Raw genomic sequence first — 18,545 nt, forward strand, 5'->3', positions numbered from 1 at the left:
ATATATATACATTGAAACCAAAAACATATATGTATATATGTAAATCAACCAAATCAAGCCTTAAATCAACATAATCAAGTAAAATCTGAAATTCACATAGAAACATAGTCAATAACTTCATTTGAACCATACTTTCACAATAAAAAGCAAAATCGTGAAAAACCCCAATTTTATAAAATTCCTGCATAACCTTAAAATATCACTTTCTGAAAATTCTTTGATTATATATATCTATATACATAAAACTCAAAATATAGTTGATAGTTACTTACCTTGGCTACTAATTGAAGAAAATACACCCGATCGATTCTCCTCTAAATTTTGTCTAAGACGTTTCCCTCCAAACACTGCCGAAACTCAAAAACTCTTCGGTTAGGACTTAGATCTATACATAAGGATGCTATGGTTCCAATTTCGAGTGATTCGGACGGTCGAATCTCCGTAAATCAAAGAAACGGTGGAAAAACGGTTCAGGAACGATGAAGAAGATGAAGAAGCAGAAGAAAGAAAAGAAAAAAGGAAAAGAAAGATGATGACCCGCATACAGGTGTTGGATTTGGGGATTTATATCCCAAATCTGACAAAGATCCCCTTTGATTCTCCATCTTTATATAATCTTTTAAAAATTACCCTAAACTTTTAATTTACATATAAAACCATCAAATTAACTCCAAACTTTTTCTATAGCACCAAATTAATATCATATACCCAATAATTATAATATATACTAATATCAAGATATAAATTCTAGAAATTTAGACACGGACGTGACAATAGACGTTTAAGTTTTTGATACTGCTGAAAATGGGAAAGAACTTCCTTTCCCTGGGTTTCTTGTTTTTCTTTTCCTTCTTCTTTTTCTTCGAAGGAGTTGTTTGGTCAGTTTGGGGGTTCTCACCGAGGATGCTGACCTCGTCCATAGGTTGGTCAAGCTGACCATGAGTTTGTTGTTCGGAGGAAGATGTTCCTTGATACTCCTGCTCAGCTGGAGAAGGAGGATTAATGTCGGAGCGGTTGTCGTCATATTGCTCACCGAAGATGTTCTGGGAATCGTTTGACATGGTGTTCTTGAGGAATGCAGAGATTTAGGAGTTTGAGAAAGAGAGATCTAGTGCGAAATGTTTCAAGCGTAAAGAAGGATTAGTGGGAAATCGTCCACTATTTATAGTCGGAGCGTGTTGATCTGATAGGTTAGAATGGCGGTTCGTTTTTGAATCAATCAACGACATTTAATTCTGACATTAATGATATATTCGGAGCTTGGTTTTCTAATCATTACGCTTACGTCATCCTAGGTAGCTACTTAAATACGCGTGCAAGCATTAATTGTGCAAGTTGTTCCATTCAGCATCTAAGATACTAAACGCTTGAAGTTCTGAGTGCATAGCTTAGCGTAGAAGGGGTTCTCGACATGTGTAGTAACTCGGCATTAGCAATCACTCAACATGTATAACAACTTAGCAAATAGTGATTTCATAGCATTCATATCTACTCAGCATATGACAGTTACTCAACATGTAATAATCACTCGACATAATATAATCACTCAACCTTCATTTCACTCAGAAATTTATTGAAGAGGATTAGACATGCTGATAGCTTCCCTTAGTATACTGAACTGCTCGCGAGCCAATGGCTTCGTGAAGATATCTGCAAGCTGTTCATTTGTTGGAACATAGGTCAGCTTGATCTCGCCTTTGAGTACATGATCTCTGATGAAGTGATGCCTTATGTTGACATGCTTCATCCTGCTGTGTTGGATTGAATTCTTTGATAAGTCAATGGCACTTTTGTTGTCACATTTGACTTCAATTGTTTTTGTTTGAACCCCATAATCATCCAGCTGTTGCTTGATCCATAGGACTTGTGCAACACAGCTTCCAGCAGCAATGTACTCAGCTTCAGTTGTTGACAGGGCAACTGACGACTGCTTCTTACTAAACCAAGACACTAGATAGCTTCAAAGGAAATGACATCCTCTTGAAGTACTTTTTCGCTCAAGCTTGTCTCGTCCATAGTCAGCGTCAGTGTATCCAACGAGTGTAAAATCGTTCGTGTTGGGATACCATAAACCTGCATTCACTGAGCTTTGCAGATATTTAAGGATTCTTTTTACAGCTATGTAATGAGATTCTTTAGGGTCAGCTTGATATCTTGCACAGTAACATACTGAATACTGAATATCTGGCCTACTTGCCGTTAGATAGAGTAGAGAGCCAATCATACCTCGATATAATTTGCTGTCTACTGACTTACCTTTTTCGTCAGCACAAAGCACCGTGTCAGTACCCATTGGGGTGGATATTGGCTTACAATTCTCCATATCAAATTTCTTCAATATCTCCTTGGTATACTTAGTCTGGCTAATGAAGATGCCATTCTTGCCTTGTTTGATTTGAAGTCCAAGGAAGAAGTTGAGTTCTCCCATCATTGACATCTCAAACTCAGTTTGCATCTGCTTGCTAAATTCCTTGCACATAGACTCATTAGTAGCACCAAAGATAATATCATCAACATATATCTGTGCCAATAGGGTATCTTTACCCTTTTTCTTAATGAATAAGGTTGTGTCAGCTTTTCCTCTGACATAGTTTCAGTCAGCAGAAAACTGGTCAGCCTTTCATACCAAGCACGTGGTGCTTGCTTCAGGCCATACAAAGCCTTTTTGAGTTTATAAACATGGTTTGGGAACTTTGGATCCTCAAACCCTGGAGGCTGACTAACATAAACCTCTTCATTTATAACTCCATTAAGAAATGCACTTTTAACATCCATTTGGAACAATTTAAAATTCATAAAGCTAGCATATGCACACAATATTCTTATAGCTTCTAATCTAGCTACGGGTGCAAAGGTCTCACCATAGTCAATACCTTCCTGCTGACTGTAACCTTGAGCTACAAGTCTGGCCTTATTTCTGACTACATTTCCTTGTTCATCTAGCTTGTTACGAAATACCCATTTTGTTCCTATGGTCTTTTGATTCTTTGGTTTAGGCACTAAATCCCATACTTCATTTCTTCTGAATTGATCGAGCTCCTCTTGCATCGCATTTATCCAAAATTCATCGTTCTCAGCTTCTAAGAAGTTTCTTGGTTCAAGAACTGACACGAAGGCTACGTTGCTGAGATATCTCCTGAGTTGATTTCTAGTCATCAGGGTGTTCTCAGCGGCATCAAGAATGCTACTTTCGGAGTGTCCTCTTGGAACCTTGATCTCCTTTGGTAGTGTAGTGTCTTCAGGGATAGATGTTTCAACAATCTCTGTAGGATTATGTTGGTCAGCAAAGATAATTTGAGGCTCATTTTTACCTTTGGTCAGCCCTTGAGGTAGAGACTCAGCGGCTCCATTTTGGTCAGCGGAAGCTGAGCATGGGTCATCTTCAGCAGGCTGACTTATCTTCCCTGCAGGGTCAGTTTCATCGAACTCAATATGTACAGACTCTTCTAGAACCTGAGTTCGTTTATTAAACACCATATATGCTTTGTTGTTCGTTGAGTACCCTAAGAAGATAGCTTCATCAGCTTTTGAATCAAACTTAGCAAGGTTGTCTTTAGTATTCAGAATAAAACATTTGCAACCAAAGGCACGAAAATATCTAATGTTGGGTTTTCGTCATTTCCAAAGTTCATAAGGGGTTTTCTTAAGTATAGGTCTGACTAAAGCCCTATTGAGTATATAACAAGTTGTGTTGGCAGCTTCACCCCAGAAATACTTTGGAAGCCTATTCTCACTCGGCATTGTCCTAGCTATTTCAACTAAGGTTCTGTTATTCCTCTCAACTACCCCATTTTGTTGAGGAGTTCTAGGAGCAGAAAAATTGTGGTCAATACCGATGACTTCACAGAATTCATCAAAATGTTGATTTTTGAATTCTCCGCCATTATCACTTCGGATGTGAGCTAACTTTAGGTCTTTATCATTTTCAAGTTTTCTTACCAATGTTGAGAACATCTCAAAAGCTTCATCCTTGCTACTCAGCAGGATGACCCAAGTGTACCGAGAAAAGTCATCTACAATGACCAAGGAAAATCTCTTACCATCCAAGTTCAGCGGCTGGACTGGTCCGAAAAGATCCAAGTGTAGTAACTCTAATGGGCGCTTAGTTGAGACTACATTTTTAATTTGAAAAGATTTCTTAGTTTGTTTTCCTTGCTGACAAGCATTGCATAATTGATCCTTTTCAAACCTGAGTTTGGGCAATACCTCAACTAGTTGCTTTCTTGCTAATTTGGCTAGGAGGTCCATGCTTACATGACCAAGTCTCCTATGCCATAGCCAGGAATTATCTTCCTTTAACACTAAACATATATTCTTTGAAAACTTCTTTTCTAGATTCAGCATGAAAACGTTGTCAACACGAGAGGCAGTTAAAATCAACTCATTTGTTTTTCCCTCGAGTATTTTACACTCAGTGGCATTAAACACAACCTTTCTACCGCTGTCACACAGCCGAGCTACACTCAGTAGGTTATATTTAAGACCCCTGACTAGGGAGACTGACTCAATAGTAGGATTACCACCAACAGTACCTGATCCTACTATCTTACCCTTTTTGTTGTCTCCAAAACTTACATTTTCTCCTCGTTTATGCACAAGTGTGATGAACTGAGTTTCAACACCAGTCATATGCCTTGAGCATGCGCTGTCAATGTACCACAACTTTGACTTCTCAGCTCACCTCAGGCTTACCTGGAATACAACTAGTTATCTTTAGGTGCCCAAGTCTTATTGGGTCCTCGTTTGTTAGGGTTAGCAGGTGATGCATCATACTTAATTTTGTGACGATATACATTTATAGTGTGGCCATCTTTTCCACAAAAGTCACAATAAACTTCCCTTTGGGGGTATTTCCATTTTTTGTCAGCACGATGGTGCTGAGCATACCAACACACCTTTATAGTGTGTCCTTTCATTCCACAACAGTCACACTGACTGTTCTACTGAGTGTACCGTCTTTGCTGACTAGTACCCGAATACTCAGTCTTTGAATAGAACCTTTTCTTAGCCGATGAACTCAGCTGGTTCTGTATGGATGTGATGTCCTTTCTAAGCTTCTTAGAATCTGATTGGACTTCAGAGATAAACCTATTGTAGACACCGGGGTCGGAGGACCGATGAAGAAAAATTATAAAAAGGGATCCAAATCAGTCGATTAAAATAAATGATGAGTCAATAAAAATAATAAATAAAAAACGTTGTTCAAAGGAACCGTGGAGACCGGTTTGATCGAATTCGAAAATCGAATCGAGATGACGGGCGAATCGGTTCCGCGAATGAAATCTTAAATCGTCTCGCCGAGTTCGGGGTGTTTCATTATTAATAAAATCTCGGGTCGATAGGGGTTTTGTTTTAAAATTCGAACAATAAAAAATAGTTTTGTAAAAAGATCGATTTTATAAAAGCTAATTCTATAAAATCGGTTTTGACAAAAATCATTTTTGATAAAAATCATTTTTAGATTTCGGTTAATTCTAGATGTATTTTGTTTAGATAAATATTTTTATTTTTTAGTATATATTTAAACGCGGTCCCGTCGGGAGCCGTTATTTACGTCACGGGCCGTTGGACGGCCCGTGACGGGGCTGGGCCACCTAGGCCCAGCCCCCTGCACTTGGCATTCGGCCAAGTGCATTTTGCTGCACTTGGCCGAATGCCAAGTGCATTCTTAGTTATTAAAAAAAATTAAATAAATAAATAAATAAATAAATAATAATAATAATAATAATAATAATAATAATAATAATAATAATAATAATAATAATAATAATAAGTAGGAAATTTCCATGAAATTTCCTAAGCTCATCTAGCTTACCTTTGGCTCCAAGTTGGCTTGGAGCCAAAAATAAATTAAGCTTGGGACTCCATATGCCTATAAATAGGATGGAGTCCAAGACAAAAAGGGGAGGAGAAATTAGACCCGAACCTCTGAAAAATTTTGGCGAGACCCGAATTTGCCAAAACAAAAAAAAAAAAACGACTTTAAAACACGATCAATCGACTGATTTGGAATCCGTTACCAATCAAGAGGTAACAGTCTGAGGAACTAGACCCGTTTAATTCTTTGTTTATTTTGTTTATCATTCGAATTTATTTATTCCATTTTTGTTTACTATTTCAATAAGTATTTGGTTTTGATTTTGAAATAAAAACTTCGTTTTAAAATCCCAATACGAACCGTGACCCGATTTAGGGTAGTTCGGGATTTGAACGTCGTAGATCCGTGTATTTATAAACGTTTGAACCGTTATTTTTGATAAAATGTTGTTTTTGGAATTCCCCATTACAAACTATGACTCGATTTGGGTAGTTTGGGGTTAAAACGATAGTATATAGTAGATCTACCATTTGTGATTAAATCTGGAAAACTGGGGGATTGATTGTGATATTTTAAAGATTTCTGTCACAAACAGTAGTTTAGTGACGGATTTTGCCGTCACTAAATCTGCTGTAATTTTTAATAATTTTCTGAAGCGGGTTGCATTTATTTTGACTTACTAATTTTCATCTATATATATACTAAATCGATAGAAAAAAATAATGATGTGTCAGTCTTTCAGATTATATGTGGCTGACGTGTCATGCTATCAATTAATCTCTTTTTCTTGCTTCTAGGTTATTTTTCTCTGTCAATTTCTCATATCTCTCCCTCTACCATTAACTCCCCCACTCTACGTAACTGCTCATTCTTTTTTATTTTGATAAAAACTGCTCCCCTGTTTTCACGTTCTAACCGTCCCCTCTTTCTTCTTATATTTCTTCTTTTCTTATGCTGTGTTACGATTTCCATTCTCATTCATCATTCTTTTCCCTTTCTCATTCAGATCAAACTTTGTGATCTCTCCTTGCTTTTAACGTTTCATTTTCTAAAGGTCTGATATTCCGATGAGATTTAGATCGTAGAAGCTAGAGGCAGAGGATTTCGTGGATAGAGGAACGAATTTATCAGATTTTGAGATTGAGGCTCCAAAGGAGAGGAATCCGGTACAGGAAGAAGCCGCAGCCGAAGTAGAAATTTTCAAAAATGTGTCAGATCCTAGCCTCAGATTCTCAGGAAGGGAATCTGATGGAGTAACACCATTACTATTAAAATTTTAGTTTCTGTTTTGTTTTGGTTTTCTTATCCTCTTTTTCATTGTTTGCATTGTAATATATTGTTATTGGTATGGATCGAGGAAAGGTGCAATTTGAGTTAGACGCTTCTGATAAATTTTGTAATCTATGCTGGTATGTCAAAATTGCATTTGATTTCATCTGGGTTTCTTTTACTTCTTACAGTGAACTGATTAAGGATTTTTATTTTCTCTAAGAACATGTTCTTATGTTCAAAGGCTCTGAACCAGCATCGTTATCTTTTTTTTTTTGCACATATTTTTTTCATGTTTCTGTTCTTTTGTTCAATTAACTAAATTTGTAATAGTACGCCTCTTTGATTTCTTTTAAGTCATTTCTTTTCTCTTGCTCATTTGGTTCTTCTTATAGGTTGGAACTGCTCAAACTAGGGATGAAGTCTTATACAAAATGGAAATAACTCTTTCTTTGCTTTTTCAATTCCAGTTATTTTTAACTTATGTATGTTCTTTTTTCGCTGTTTGATATGCGGTTTTGTTTTTCTATTACCTGTTTAGTTTCTTATTGAAGGATTTGAATTCCAATTTACGATATATAAATCTTCTTTGCTGTAAGTTTTCATTTGTTCTACTAGAATTTTAGTACAAGTCTATGGGATCTAAGCATTGCTGGTGTTGGTTTAAAAGATGTGAAGTTAAATTTAATAAGAAATAAAAATTAGAGAAACATGGGATAATTATGTATAATTCAGCAATTTGAAACATGAGATTGATTTAAGTTTACACCTTGAATATAACTATATGATAAAAGGAAATCAAGATCATAGAACGAATCAAGATCATAAAACGAATCAAGATCATATGAAATCCTTCTTTTCCAATGAATGTTAGATAGATGTTGCATCTTGAATCAATATTAAAAAATCCTTCTTTTCCAATGATTGTTGCTTAGTTTTTGTAATTATTGATTTGGAGGAAGCACGTAGAGAGCCTAAATAGTTAGCATACTCATCAATATATTATAATATCTGTTCTAAAATATTTGCTTTTTTTATAATTAAGTTTCAGTTTTAAACTCAAAATGCTATCGCATGTCTTCATTCGGATAATTTTAATGAAATAAAAAAAAAATGAAAACGATGTAATTCATTTATTTTGCTCTCTCTCAATTTTTCATGTACAGATCCCACAAGCATTCTCCTTGATTGCATTCTCCTTGATTTCTTTTGAATTGGCAAAAAATTATAATTCCTGTCCCAAAAGAAATTAATAATAATAATAAATTATAAAAAAAATTGTAAAAAAAACCTTCCACTGCTAGTTATTAACCTATTCCCTTTACTCTCCTTATTATTTTATGGGTAAATAATTTATTAGTCCCCTAGTTTTTACCTAACACACTGTTTAGTCCCCCTATTTTGAAAAATACATTATAAGGTCCCTACCTTTTGCCAATATTAACCCGTTGGTCCTTTTGTCTAGTTTTTTTAGACTAGTAACCGCTATATTTTAGCATAAATAGACATATATGCAATAACAGAGTAACATGGTCAACTTGTATTGTACTGTGGTTGTCCTAAAAGCTAAGATATGTTCGGTTAAAAATCTAAAAAAGTAGATAAAAGGACCACAGAGTTAATATTGGTAAAAGATAGGGACCTTAAAATGTGTTTTTCAAAATAGGAGGATTAAACAGTGTGTTAGGTAAAAACTAGGGGACTAATAAATTATTTACCCTTATTTTATTACAGTGGTATAAATATACATATATTATTTCCATTTTCATTTTTTTTTTGAAACAATTTCCATTTTCCATTTTCATTTTAATTTTTAATTCTTTCACTTTGCTATACATCTAATTCACTTTATTTGTTATTAGGTGCCCGCTATAGTTACTTTGTTTTTTACAAAGTACCGTTAACGGTACTTTGTAAAAAACAAAGTAACCATAGCGGACATCTTATTATTAATAGATTCTTTATTTTACTTGGGTAAATTAGTTAGTTATTTTTTGGTATTAGTATTTTTGGTTTATGTGTTTAGTTGGTTATTTTTGGTACACTTTATGTACAAATACCATTTTGGGTGTTTTGGGGTCAAATATTAGTTTTTCTACTTATTAATATTACTTAGTATTTTCACATATTCTTATTTGGATTAAAGTACAATATACATAGCCATATTTTTACTCTTATTTATACATATATATCTATAGTATGATAAAGGCTATGCTTATTTTATTTTTGACAAAGTAAGTCTTACTTTGTGTGTTTTCACCATTTGATTAATTTACTCTATTTTCTTTATCAATCTATAGTTATAATTTTTTTTTACTATATGTATATTTACTCATTTTCTTTTGTCATTTGGATATATGTATATGTATCTAACTATATTAGGAGTGGTTTTTTTGGGGTGTTGTACATTGGAAAAGTAAACATGTTTTTAGTTAATTAATTTCAAAGAAGGGGTTAGATTGTAAAAGAGAGGGTTTAATTTGATTTCTTAATTCAAGATTCAAATGCTTTCAAAAAGGTAAATAAAATGTTTTAATTTCATTTTCTATTTCAAACAATTTCTAAAAGTATCATGTTTTAAAACCTTGATCCGTTCCAAAGGCGGATTAAGCGAACCTTGTAATTAAAATCGTTTTCTTGTAAATAATAGAGTTTTGAATCGTTTTGCGTTTAAACGGTTTTTGTACAAAAATAAATGGACTTGTATGCTTAATCACGTTTTCGGTTGAATGTGCATTTTTCACGTTTTCATGCATTCGAGTCGTTCCAACGCTACAACAAATCACCACTTGTGCCACGAATCATGCCATGAGAATTCAAAATTCGTGGCATAATTCCATTTTGCCACGGGAAAAATAGATTCCACCATACACTTATTATCACATCATATATTTATGCCACGGGCCAATTTTTTCTGTGGCAAACATACACTTATGCCACGGTAAATATTTACTCGTGGCATAAAATTAAATATGCCACCAGTATTTTATTTCGTGGCAAATAAATTACTTATTCTAATATATATTTTTTTTTTGATCATTTTTCTAATATATTAAATGTTTATTTTTTTATCTTGTTTTTGTGGCGGGAGAACAAATTTATTTTCGCGGTTACTGAAGAAAGAAAAGAAGCAGCACGATTATACACTTGCTCAAAGTCCTTTCAACTCCATCCCCTCTCTCTCTCTCTCCCCTAAGTTTCTCTTTCACTGTTCAGCAAGGAGATCACCGCCATGTCTCTTATCAATCCAGCCAGCAAATAGCCATCGCTCAGTTGAATCGATTTCTCTATCTTCGTTCTCTCTGTTGCTTGTGGTCAGAAGATTAGGTTTGTCTTCTTTCACATCTGCACTCTTTCAAAATCCATAGATTAATTGAATTCTCTAATTTAACTTCAATCGTCTATGACAACTAGCTAGGTTAAATTCTCATGAGTTGAATTTTGTTTGTATTATGATTTTCCTTTATTTTGGCAATTTGTTTAATTTTGAATTCAATTGATTAGTTATCATGTTGAATTAGGTTTTCTCTGCTTGAAGAAAAATTTCTTATAGTTCAAATTTGGCCATGTAATAAATTAGGATTTGAAAAAATGCAGTTCCAGAATTCAATTATTTGACAACAGATACTATTTGAGGTTCTGGTGAATGGAATGACTTAAGGACCATTTGTCTATAGAATATGTGCTTAAAGCTTCACGTTGGAATTGTTGAAGTTGTGTCTGCATCGAAGATTTCTCATGGAATCTATTTTGAATATGTTTTTAAGAATGATTAGGGGGCTTAAAATATTTCTTGGTGTCTTAATTTACCTTTTTGTAGAGATGTAATGAATGTCTCGATAGAATACCAGTCCATGATTTTGAGCTTTTGGAATATTCAAGTAGACAAGATAACAAAACAAAGTACAAATATTTATTGATTTTCTGCTATGAAAATTACTAGAAAAGTTGCATAGTTTAGCCATGGTTCATGAAATGTTTGGAAATTAATGCTTAAAATAACCGTTGAAGTTGTTAGATATGATAAATTTTAACCTAAATTGAAGTTTAGGTATCAGATCAAACCTGAAACTGCAATATTCGACAAATTAGCCAAAACAAATGATATCTTAATTTTGATTTGGGTTAAATTGATCTTGTTTGCCGACTACAAGCATCATTTTGACCGTCAATCCAAATCTTTGGTATATTGAGTTCTTGATTTTTTTATTTCAACATATTGAGTCGTTGTTAGGGGCTTTCCTAAGGCCGATATTCCTCTTAAGCCCTTTCAGGATATGGGCTAAATAGGTGTTCAGTCCGCTAATCCAATTAGTCCAGTCAACTTACCAGCTTAATTGCTGATCTTTCTATACTATAAAAATGAAAACCGATTAGCCGACACGCGGGGCAGGGCTCCTTCATAAGATTGACTGACCTTTACATGAAAGAAGGAATGAGATGTTGTCTTGGAGAAGTCTTTAGCTTAGGGAAAATTGCTCTTCTTTGAAAGCTATAAGTATCAAACTTTCGCCACCTGCGAAACGTTTGATTGAAAAAAGCATACTAAAAGCATCACTCATAGTGTAGTGGACATGGGATGTTGTCCTTTATGGATGTTTTTTCTATAAATATAACCAGATCAAGATGGTCGAGGAAGACGGAGAGAAAACGGCCTTTATCACCATATCAGATAGGAGGGCATGTTCTGTTAGGTGATGTCGTTTGGTCTAAAGAATGTCGGGTTCATTGTCAACACAAGAGAGAGCATTATTCCTAGCTTGATGGTTAATGGAATAAATAGAAGATCTAGCAACTTGGTAAGAGAGAATAGGGCTAAGAAAGACGCTCCCTAGTGCTTTAGATAGCATTCTTAATTCCTTCGTAACTATCATTCGCCTCGCTCCATTAGCTATTAAGAAGTTGAAATAGGCACTAGCACACTCAAACCTTAACCCTATCTCCTACCTCTACCAGTGAGAAGTCTGAATTTAGGAGCCCAGATAACCTGACTGAACTACCGAGTAAGGGAGACAGGAAAACATATAATAGCAGGGCAGGAAAGTGCTAACATGCTAAGACCAATTCATTATCCCAAACTTGCTCGCTGCAAGTATTCTGCTTACTTTGGATAGAACTTCTTTTGAAGATCATTTCGCATCTATATTGTGATGTAAATGCAACTACTGTTTCATTGCTAGTGTACACCCTTACCAAGGATGACATGCCAGATTGAACTGATACTTTTGGCCAGTCTCCTCTAGTCTATTTTTATCTTATCTTAATTACACTATTTCTCAGTTAGCATGGTTTGCATCACATGATTTTTTCCAATTGCATCTACCTAATTTTCATGATTGAGCTCATAGCCAAATAATAAGAAATTTAAGCCAGTCCTAACGTGGAGAATTTACATTGACCCTCAATCAGATCTTTTTTAGTCCAACCAACTCAGTAACTCTGAGAAAAGCTTATGCCTATGCCTATAAGCTCAATCATGAACAGACACCTTGTTTTATACTCTCATACTTTTTCACGATGAGTGGGCCTTTTATAGTTAATCACCATGTTTGTTTTTCTTATATGTATCTATGTGTATATATATCAACCAATTAAGTCTACCTTTTGCTCTACATATTAGTTAAATAGAAGCTTCTCAACTAGTTATGTGATTATGACTTTAAATTCGATACTCATTAGTGTAATGTGGTATTTCATTATTTAATCTGTAACTTTGTTTTTTTTTTATGATTATTCAATATGTAACTTTTTTTTAATAATTATTCAATCTGTAACTTGAAAAACAACAACAAAACTTAATTACAAATAAGTATTGATATATACTTTTTAATATATATATATATATATATATATATATATATAGATACATATACCATATTTTAATATTTATATAAATTTGGGAATGTCTGTGAGGATTTTTCGAGGATCTGTACGGAAATATTTTCGGGACTGTTCGAGGATCCGTGTTCGGAGATAGTAATTCCCACTCGTCCACGTTTAGGTTTTGGGGATAAAATGTCACCCACCCTAACCTCCAAACATTTCGGTGATTCCCCGCCCCCATGGGTTGGGATCCCCATGGGTTTCGAGGAATCACCGCTCCATTGCCACCCCAATCTCAGTATGGAGTGAGGTCTTCATTCTCAATTTATCTATCAAGTCAAGGAATTAAATAAGTAAATATTGTGGCTTAAGCGGTAGAAAGTCAAGGAATTAAATAAGTAAATAACACAGCTTAAGCGGCCTTCACACCCTCAGAATAGGAAGTTTTGCTCTACTTGAGCTGCTATTTAAATAGAAGGGTTTTATGCTCAATCTCTCTTCTCTGATGACTTACACATTTACACTTAATAGTTTATAGTTCATCTCTCACTTCATGACAATTTTATCCATGAATATATTTATTATTTAGCCTAAATAAAAGTATAGAAGCAAACAAAATTTAATTGTGACTTGCAAAGCTAAATTATATATAAAAAAAGAATGGCCTGTTGCGGTAGTCACTAGAAAAATAAATTATCAACATATAATGATTAAAATGAATAATCATTTGATTAAACAAGCCAACTCATGATTTGAAAGACAATACCATTTGATTAACTTCACTTTTTATTTATTATTCCATTCAATTAGTAAGTTCTTTGAAGAAGAGGAAAATTGAACTTTTTACTTTGTTATCTATGAAAGTAACTACCTATATTCTTGTATTTCAATTTGCACTTGGACTAGTTACTAAATCTTGGAAATGCTTGTAGATGTAGGAAAGTTTATTGACACACTTAACTATTAAGTAGACATATAACTAGGCTTAGAATATCATTTTTGTGTACATTTTCAACATATTTCTGAATGGTATTAGTGATTATACTTGTCATCACTAAATTCATTCTTTGCGCCTTGTTCGACCAGGTTGGGTCTGTCTAAGCTTGAGTTGCATAGCCGCTGCCCTCTCCGTAGCTGGCGCTTCCATTTGCATCGTTGTTGTTACCTTTACCATTTGACAAGGCACTATCCATTACAGGTATATATGCATACATATTTATTATGTAGTTTTTTTTTGCTTTCCAAACTGCATAATTCTGTTTCTGTTCAAGCTAGAACATTTATGAAAAAAAACAACTCAAAAACAACTCAGAAACTATCTCTCCTCACTTTCTAGTAGGAATATGTTATTGTTTTTTAGTTTATCGATTAAATGAGTGTTAGCATGCTATTTTGTGTTGTGTATCGATAACTTCTCTAAATTAAATATAGTTGCTAGAAACTCTCTCTTCTCACTACTATTGACTTGTCTAAATTAAGTGATAATGATAGTGTCCAGGACAGTGATACTGATATTGATCTCGAATGATCTTAGGTTTGATTCTTAAATTTGTAGAAATGGATAGTAATATGATATTGTTAGTTTTTATTTTCATGAGTAACTAATGTTTAGTATCTGTAATTTTACCATTGATCTTATTTGTACCTTTTTTAAATTTGCAAATATTACCCATGGAATTAATAAGTGATTATAATTTTTCTAACAACTCCTATTTTAGAATAGGTTAAAAATGATTACAGATGTAGGAAAGACAAATTCAAAGCAGCCACTTAATTCTTATGAACAAAAGAGGCTTATGTCGATTGAAGCCAACAAGAATATTTTGAAGTCCTTGGGCATAAAACGTTTTGCTTCCTCTTTGACAAGTTTAGTGGAAAGTACTAAGGAGAAGAAAAGGAAGGACGGATAAAAGCTACTAAGGAAGATGATGAGTATGTTCCTGATGATGATGATCTCGTGGAAGATGAATGTGAGAAGGAAGCCCAACTTGCATTTTCAAAAAAGGTATTTACACAAAATAGTAATTGATAAGTTTTATATGAATTCCACGTATTCTTATTATATGTTTCGAAATCTGCTTCAGGCCAAGACAAAAGGCAATTTCATTCCACTAATGTCACTAGCCAGACATCTTAAAATGAATAAGAAAAAACAAGAAGCAGTAGTGGGAAATAAAGAATCGAATATGGTACAAAAAGGTAATTTTTTTTTTCTTTTTTAACCGAATTCAATTCTATATACTATTGGGATACAAGTAAAAGCTATTTTTGAATGCAGCCTTTAGTAACCAACGATAAACATATGAAGAGCAAGACAATGAAGAGAACTATTTTCATACAATACCCATATGGTCATGTGAGAACTACAGTCATACAATACCCATATGGCCATGTGATATATGTACAATATTTACTTTTCCCTTTTTCTAATGTAGGTACAGAAGATCTAGATGAGAATCAATTTAGTGGGAATCATGAAAATGCTAAAATAGAAAAAGGTATAAGACTTGTTCAAAATCTTATTATGCTTTTTCATTAAATGAAAATATTATTTCTGTAAGAAGTTCAAAAGTTATTTCAAACATTTTCTTTTCCATTTTTTCAATGTAGATAATCAAGAAGATACAATATTTCAAGAAAATATGGAGATAAGCTCTGATCAGGATGGACAAATTGGAAAAGAACATGGACTTGAAGATGCTTCTCCTCATGATGTTGATGGTGAATCAATGAGCAATATAGACCTTGTGAATAGGGAAAGGGAACTTAATATTCCTGGTATGAACTTAATATTTCCCTATTGAGGATTACTGAATTTGAAATTAAATCAATAATATATGGCAAGATCGTTTTGCCAATTTAGGTTTTCTGGTCTAGTCTTATGAACTCATAACCAAATGTAGGATGTTTGGGTTTTAAGAAAATTTAACAAAACATATGGAACTATTTTTTTTAATTTGGGTTTTCTGACAAATCTATACTCTTTAATATTGCATGTAACTCTGCTTAACTTAGATTGATGTATATTGGTTTCTCTGTGCGTAACAGAGTTAAGCTCTCGATTATGCAATATGTTTATTATAAACACCTACTTATGTTCTATAAAATAAGCAAAATTGAAATCATTTGTCATCATTTGAAACTGAATCAAAGGTCTATAAATTTTGGTAAGTTCCGTTAGGCGTCGATGGGGTGGTAGACACACAAATTAGTGGAGGTTTTCAATGAGAGAGAACTTGGGTGGCTATGAAGGTTGGTGAAAATGCTAGAAAAGAGGCCGAGGATGCTAGAAAAGAAGCTGAAGAAGCTAGAAAAGATGCAGAGTACGCGAAGAATGAAGTCAAAGAAACTAGGAATGAGGTAGATCGAAAAATTGCCGAAAACAATCAGATTTGGGAGGAAAAGCTCAACCAAATACTACAAGTTGTTGGGTTGTATTCTTCTAACAACAATGATTCAAAGAGTGATGATTCTTCATCTTAAAGTAAGTATACTTTTATTCGTAAATGCATATAATTTTATGTCTAAATATGTCTCATTGTTTACTAGATATGCTTTACATATTGGAGTTGGTAGTTATAATTATGTTTTATAGATTAATCAACATGTAGAGGATATATGGTATACATTAGAAGATACTAATTAGTAGCTTTAAAATTGAAGTCAATACAAGGATGGTAAAATATGGAGTAATTGTTTGGTCATTTGGTGCCACATGTTAAATATATTGCTGCATCTTTTTTCCAAATTAGCTCACTTACAAAAAAAAATAAGGGGGAGATAATGAGTGATGAGACTAGAATTAAGGAAATGAAAATTTAGGAGAAAAAAATATATGTTGAATTTGGTGGAATAGATAGGAATTGGCAAGAGATAATAAATGACTATAAAGCTCACAGTATTGGTGCTCTATATATGTGCTTATAAGGAAAAGAAATGAATAGTAAGTACTGAATGTAGTTCTCAAACCATTTAATCGTAAATGCTATGTCAGTTTAATAATAAAGGTTTGAGGAATGTGTGGTTTAACCATCAAATATGACTAATTATAGCAAAAGGATATAGGAGATGTATTGTGCAATTGAAGGATATATGTATGTTATATTGTTATTTAGGGATAAGATATTAAAATGGTCTTAAGGTTGTTCAGAAATTATCAATTTAACCCAAACAGACAAAATAGAACCATTTTAGCTTTAACTTTTATGAAATGGTACCAATTTAGCCCTAAGTTTTGTTACACATGGCTAAATTGGTATAATTTCACAAACGTTGAGGCTAAAATGGTGGTATTTTTACGTTAAACCTAAATTTATACTTCGCTAGAAATCTCGAGATCATTTTGATACCTTATGCCTTATTATTTATGAAGTAAACTACAAGTTGGCATTATAATTTACAAAATTCTAACTTAAGCAGCACTAAATACCACCTTATCAACAAAAATTCCTACAAAGTTAAGTTGAACAATTTTAGTTATTTAAATTATAATAGCATATACTAACTTGGCTATACTTGTGTCCTCTGTTGGTTTGACTTAAAGTTTCCCTGCTCGTTTTGCAACTCAGATTTTAAATACCAAAATTATATAAAAAATAAAGGTCTTCCAACTCTGTATAAAAGGAAGAAGAAAAAAGAGGAGTAAGTTTCTAATGGAAGTATCACGAGGAAAACAAATAAGGAAAACACATGCAAAATTAACATTGTTGCATCTAACTTTGATTGTTGATTTTATCTAATGCTTATGTGAGTCTTTCTCCTTATTGATTGATTTTGTGTTCATGTTATTAATGCATAAGCATTGTCTTAACTTTGATTGCTCATTTTACTCGATGCTTATGTGATAGTCTTTCTCATTGTTCCTTTGTGTTCATGTTATTAATGTATTAGTAAGTCTTAACTTTGATTACTTATTTTGTAACAGTTGGTGACGCGAACCATTTTATCTCTACAACTATGAGTGGGGTAATGTTGCCTTAGTTTCGTCAACATCTTAACTCTGATTTTGGAAGCTTAACTCCAATCTTTTGAAGCTTGCTTTGAATCTCATCATTTTCTCTGGAACTATTATTTGTATGGTACCAATACGGAATACTTTTTTTTTGTTAGATACTTTTGATTTAGACTTAGAGCTTTTGTAATATATATGTTTTTCTAATTGAGATATTTTTTCTTGTTGGGAGTTTCTTTACTGGGTGACAGAATGATTGTTATTTATTTTTCATTAATGGCTCAAATTTTGGACTTTGCTTATTTCTATTTTTATTTTTCTTATTGATTTTAATGTAGCTTCTTTCAATCCAAAAGTTCATATAATAATAATAACAATAATAATAATAATAATAATAATGATGAGGATTGATAATAATAATAAGAATAAGAAATCTAAATTAATTAAAAACAAATTAATAAATTTTGATTAAGTTTGCCACAGTTATACTCGTGGCTGAGCAAAGATTCTAGCCACACGAGTTCTATTTTTGCCACAGTTACTCGCGTGGCTAAGTGGTGTTCATTGCCATAGACAACTATGTCTTGCCACGGGTATTTTCTCATGCCACGATTCTATCCGTGGCAAAGGACTGCGATTAGCCACAGATTTTCCCGTGGCATAAAAACCAATTTATGCCACAAC

At 33.4% G+C, this 18,545-nt stretch overlaps 1 protein-coding gene and 1 long non-coding RNA gene across 7 annotated transcripts; both read left to right on the forward strand.

Moving 5' to 3' along the window:
• The first annotated feature begins 5,911 nt into the window (after positions 1-5,911).
• On the forward strand, positions 5,912-7,253 carry LOC136230889 (uncharacterized). The gene is made up of 2 exons (XR_010689593.1): positions 5,912-6,030; positions 6,825-7,253. It is a non-coding gene; the product is annotated as an uncharacterized lncRNA (long non-coding RNA).
• Positions 7,254-10,063: 2,810 nt separating this feature from the next.
• On the forward strand, positions 10,064-18,163 carry LOC136228250 (uncharacterized). 6 transcript variants are annotated; one of them, XR_010688629.1, is made up of 9 exons: positions 10,070-10,414; positions 13,997-14,108; positions 14,634-14,915; positions 14,995-15,109; positions 15,189-15,266; positions 15,352-15,408; positions 15,521-15,688; positions 16,083-16,394; positions 17,835-18,163. XR_010688629.1 is itself a non-coding variant. In XM_066016931.1 (8 exons), exons 5-7 carry the CDS (start codon positions 15,213-15,215, stop codon positions 16,136-16,138), a joined length of 420 nt encoding a protein of 139 aa, XP_065873003.1. In that variant the 5' UTR covers positions 10,064-10,414; positions 13,997-14,108; positions 14,629-14,915; positions 14,995-15,109; positions 15,189-15,212; the 3' UTR covers positions 16,139-16,394; positions 17,835-18,163. The 6 variants fall into 6 exon arrangements, 4 of the variants coding, with proteins under 4 accessions (XP_065873003.1, XP_065873002.1, XP_065873004.1 ...); XR_010688623.1 differs by having other exon boundaries at positions 10,072-10,414; positions 15,346-15,408; XM_066016931.1 differs by having other exon boundaries at positions 10,064-10,414; positions 14,629-14,915; positions 15,189-15,408.
• Positions 18,164-18,545: the final 382 nt, after the last annotated feature.

The sequence above is a fragment of the Euphorbia lathyris genome, chromosome 1, assembly GCF_963576675.1.
Source record: "Euphorbia lathyris chromosome 1, ddEupLath1.1, whole genome shotgun sequence".
NCBI lineage: Eukaryota > Viridiplantae > Streptophyta > Magnoliopsida > Malpighiales > Euphorbiaceae > Euphorbia > Euphorbia lathyris.

What these genes read in the sequence shown, in the direction of transcription:
- LOC136228250 (XM_066016928.1), top strand. Translation starts at nt 15,183, where the DNA reads ATGCAGCCTTTAGTAACCAACGATAAACATATGAAGAGCAAGACAATG. An exon ending in AAATGCTAAAATAGAAAAAG is followed by an intron (nt 15,409 to 15,520) that starts GTATAAGACTTG and finishes TTTTCAATGTAG; the next exon opens with ATAATCAAGAAGATACAATA. An exon ending in AAGGGAACTTAATATTCCTG is followed by an intron (nt 15,689 to 16,082) that starts GTATGAACTTAA and finishes AATTTTGGTAAG; the next exon opens with TTCCGTTAGGCGTCGATGGG.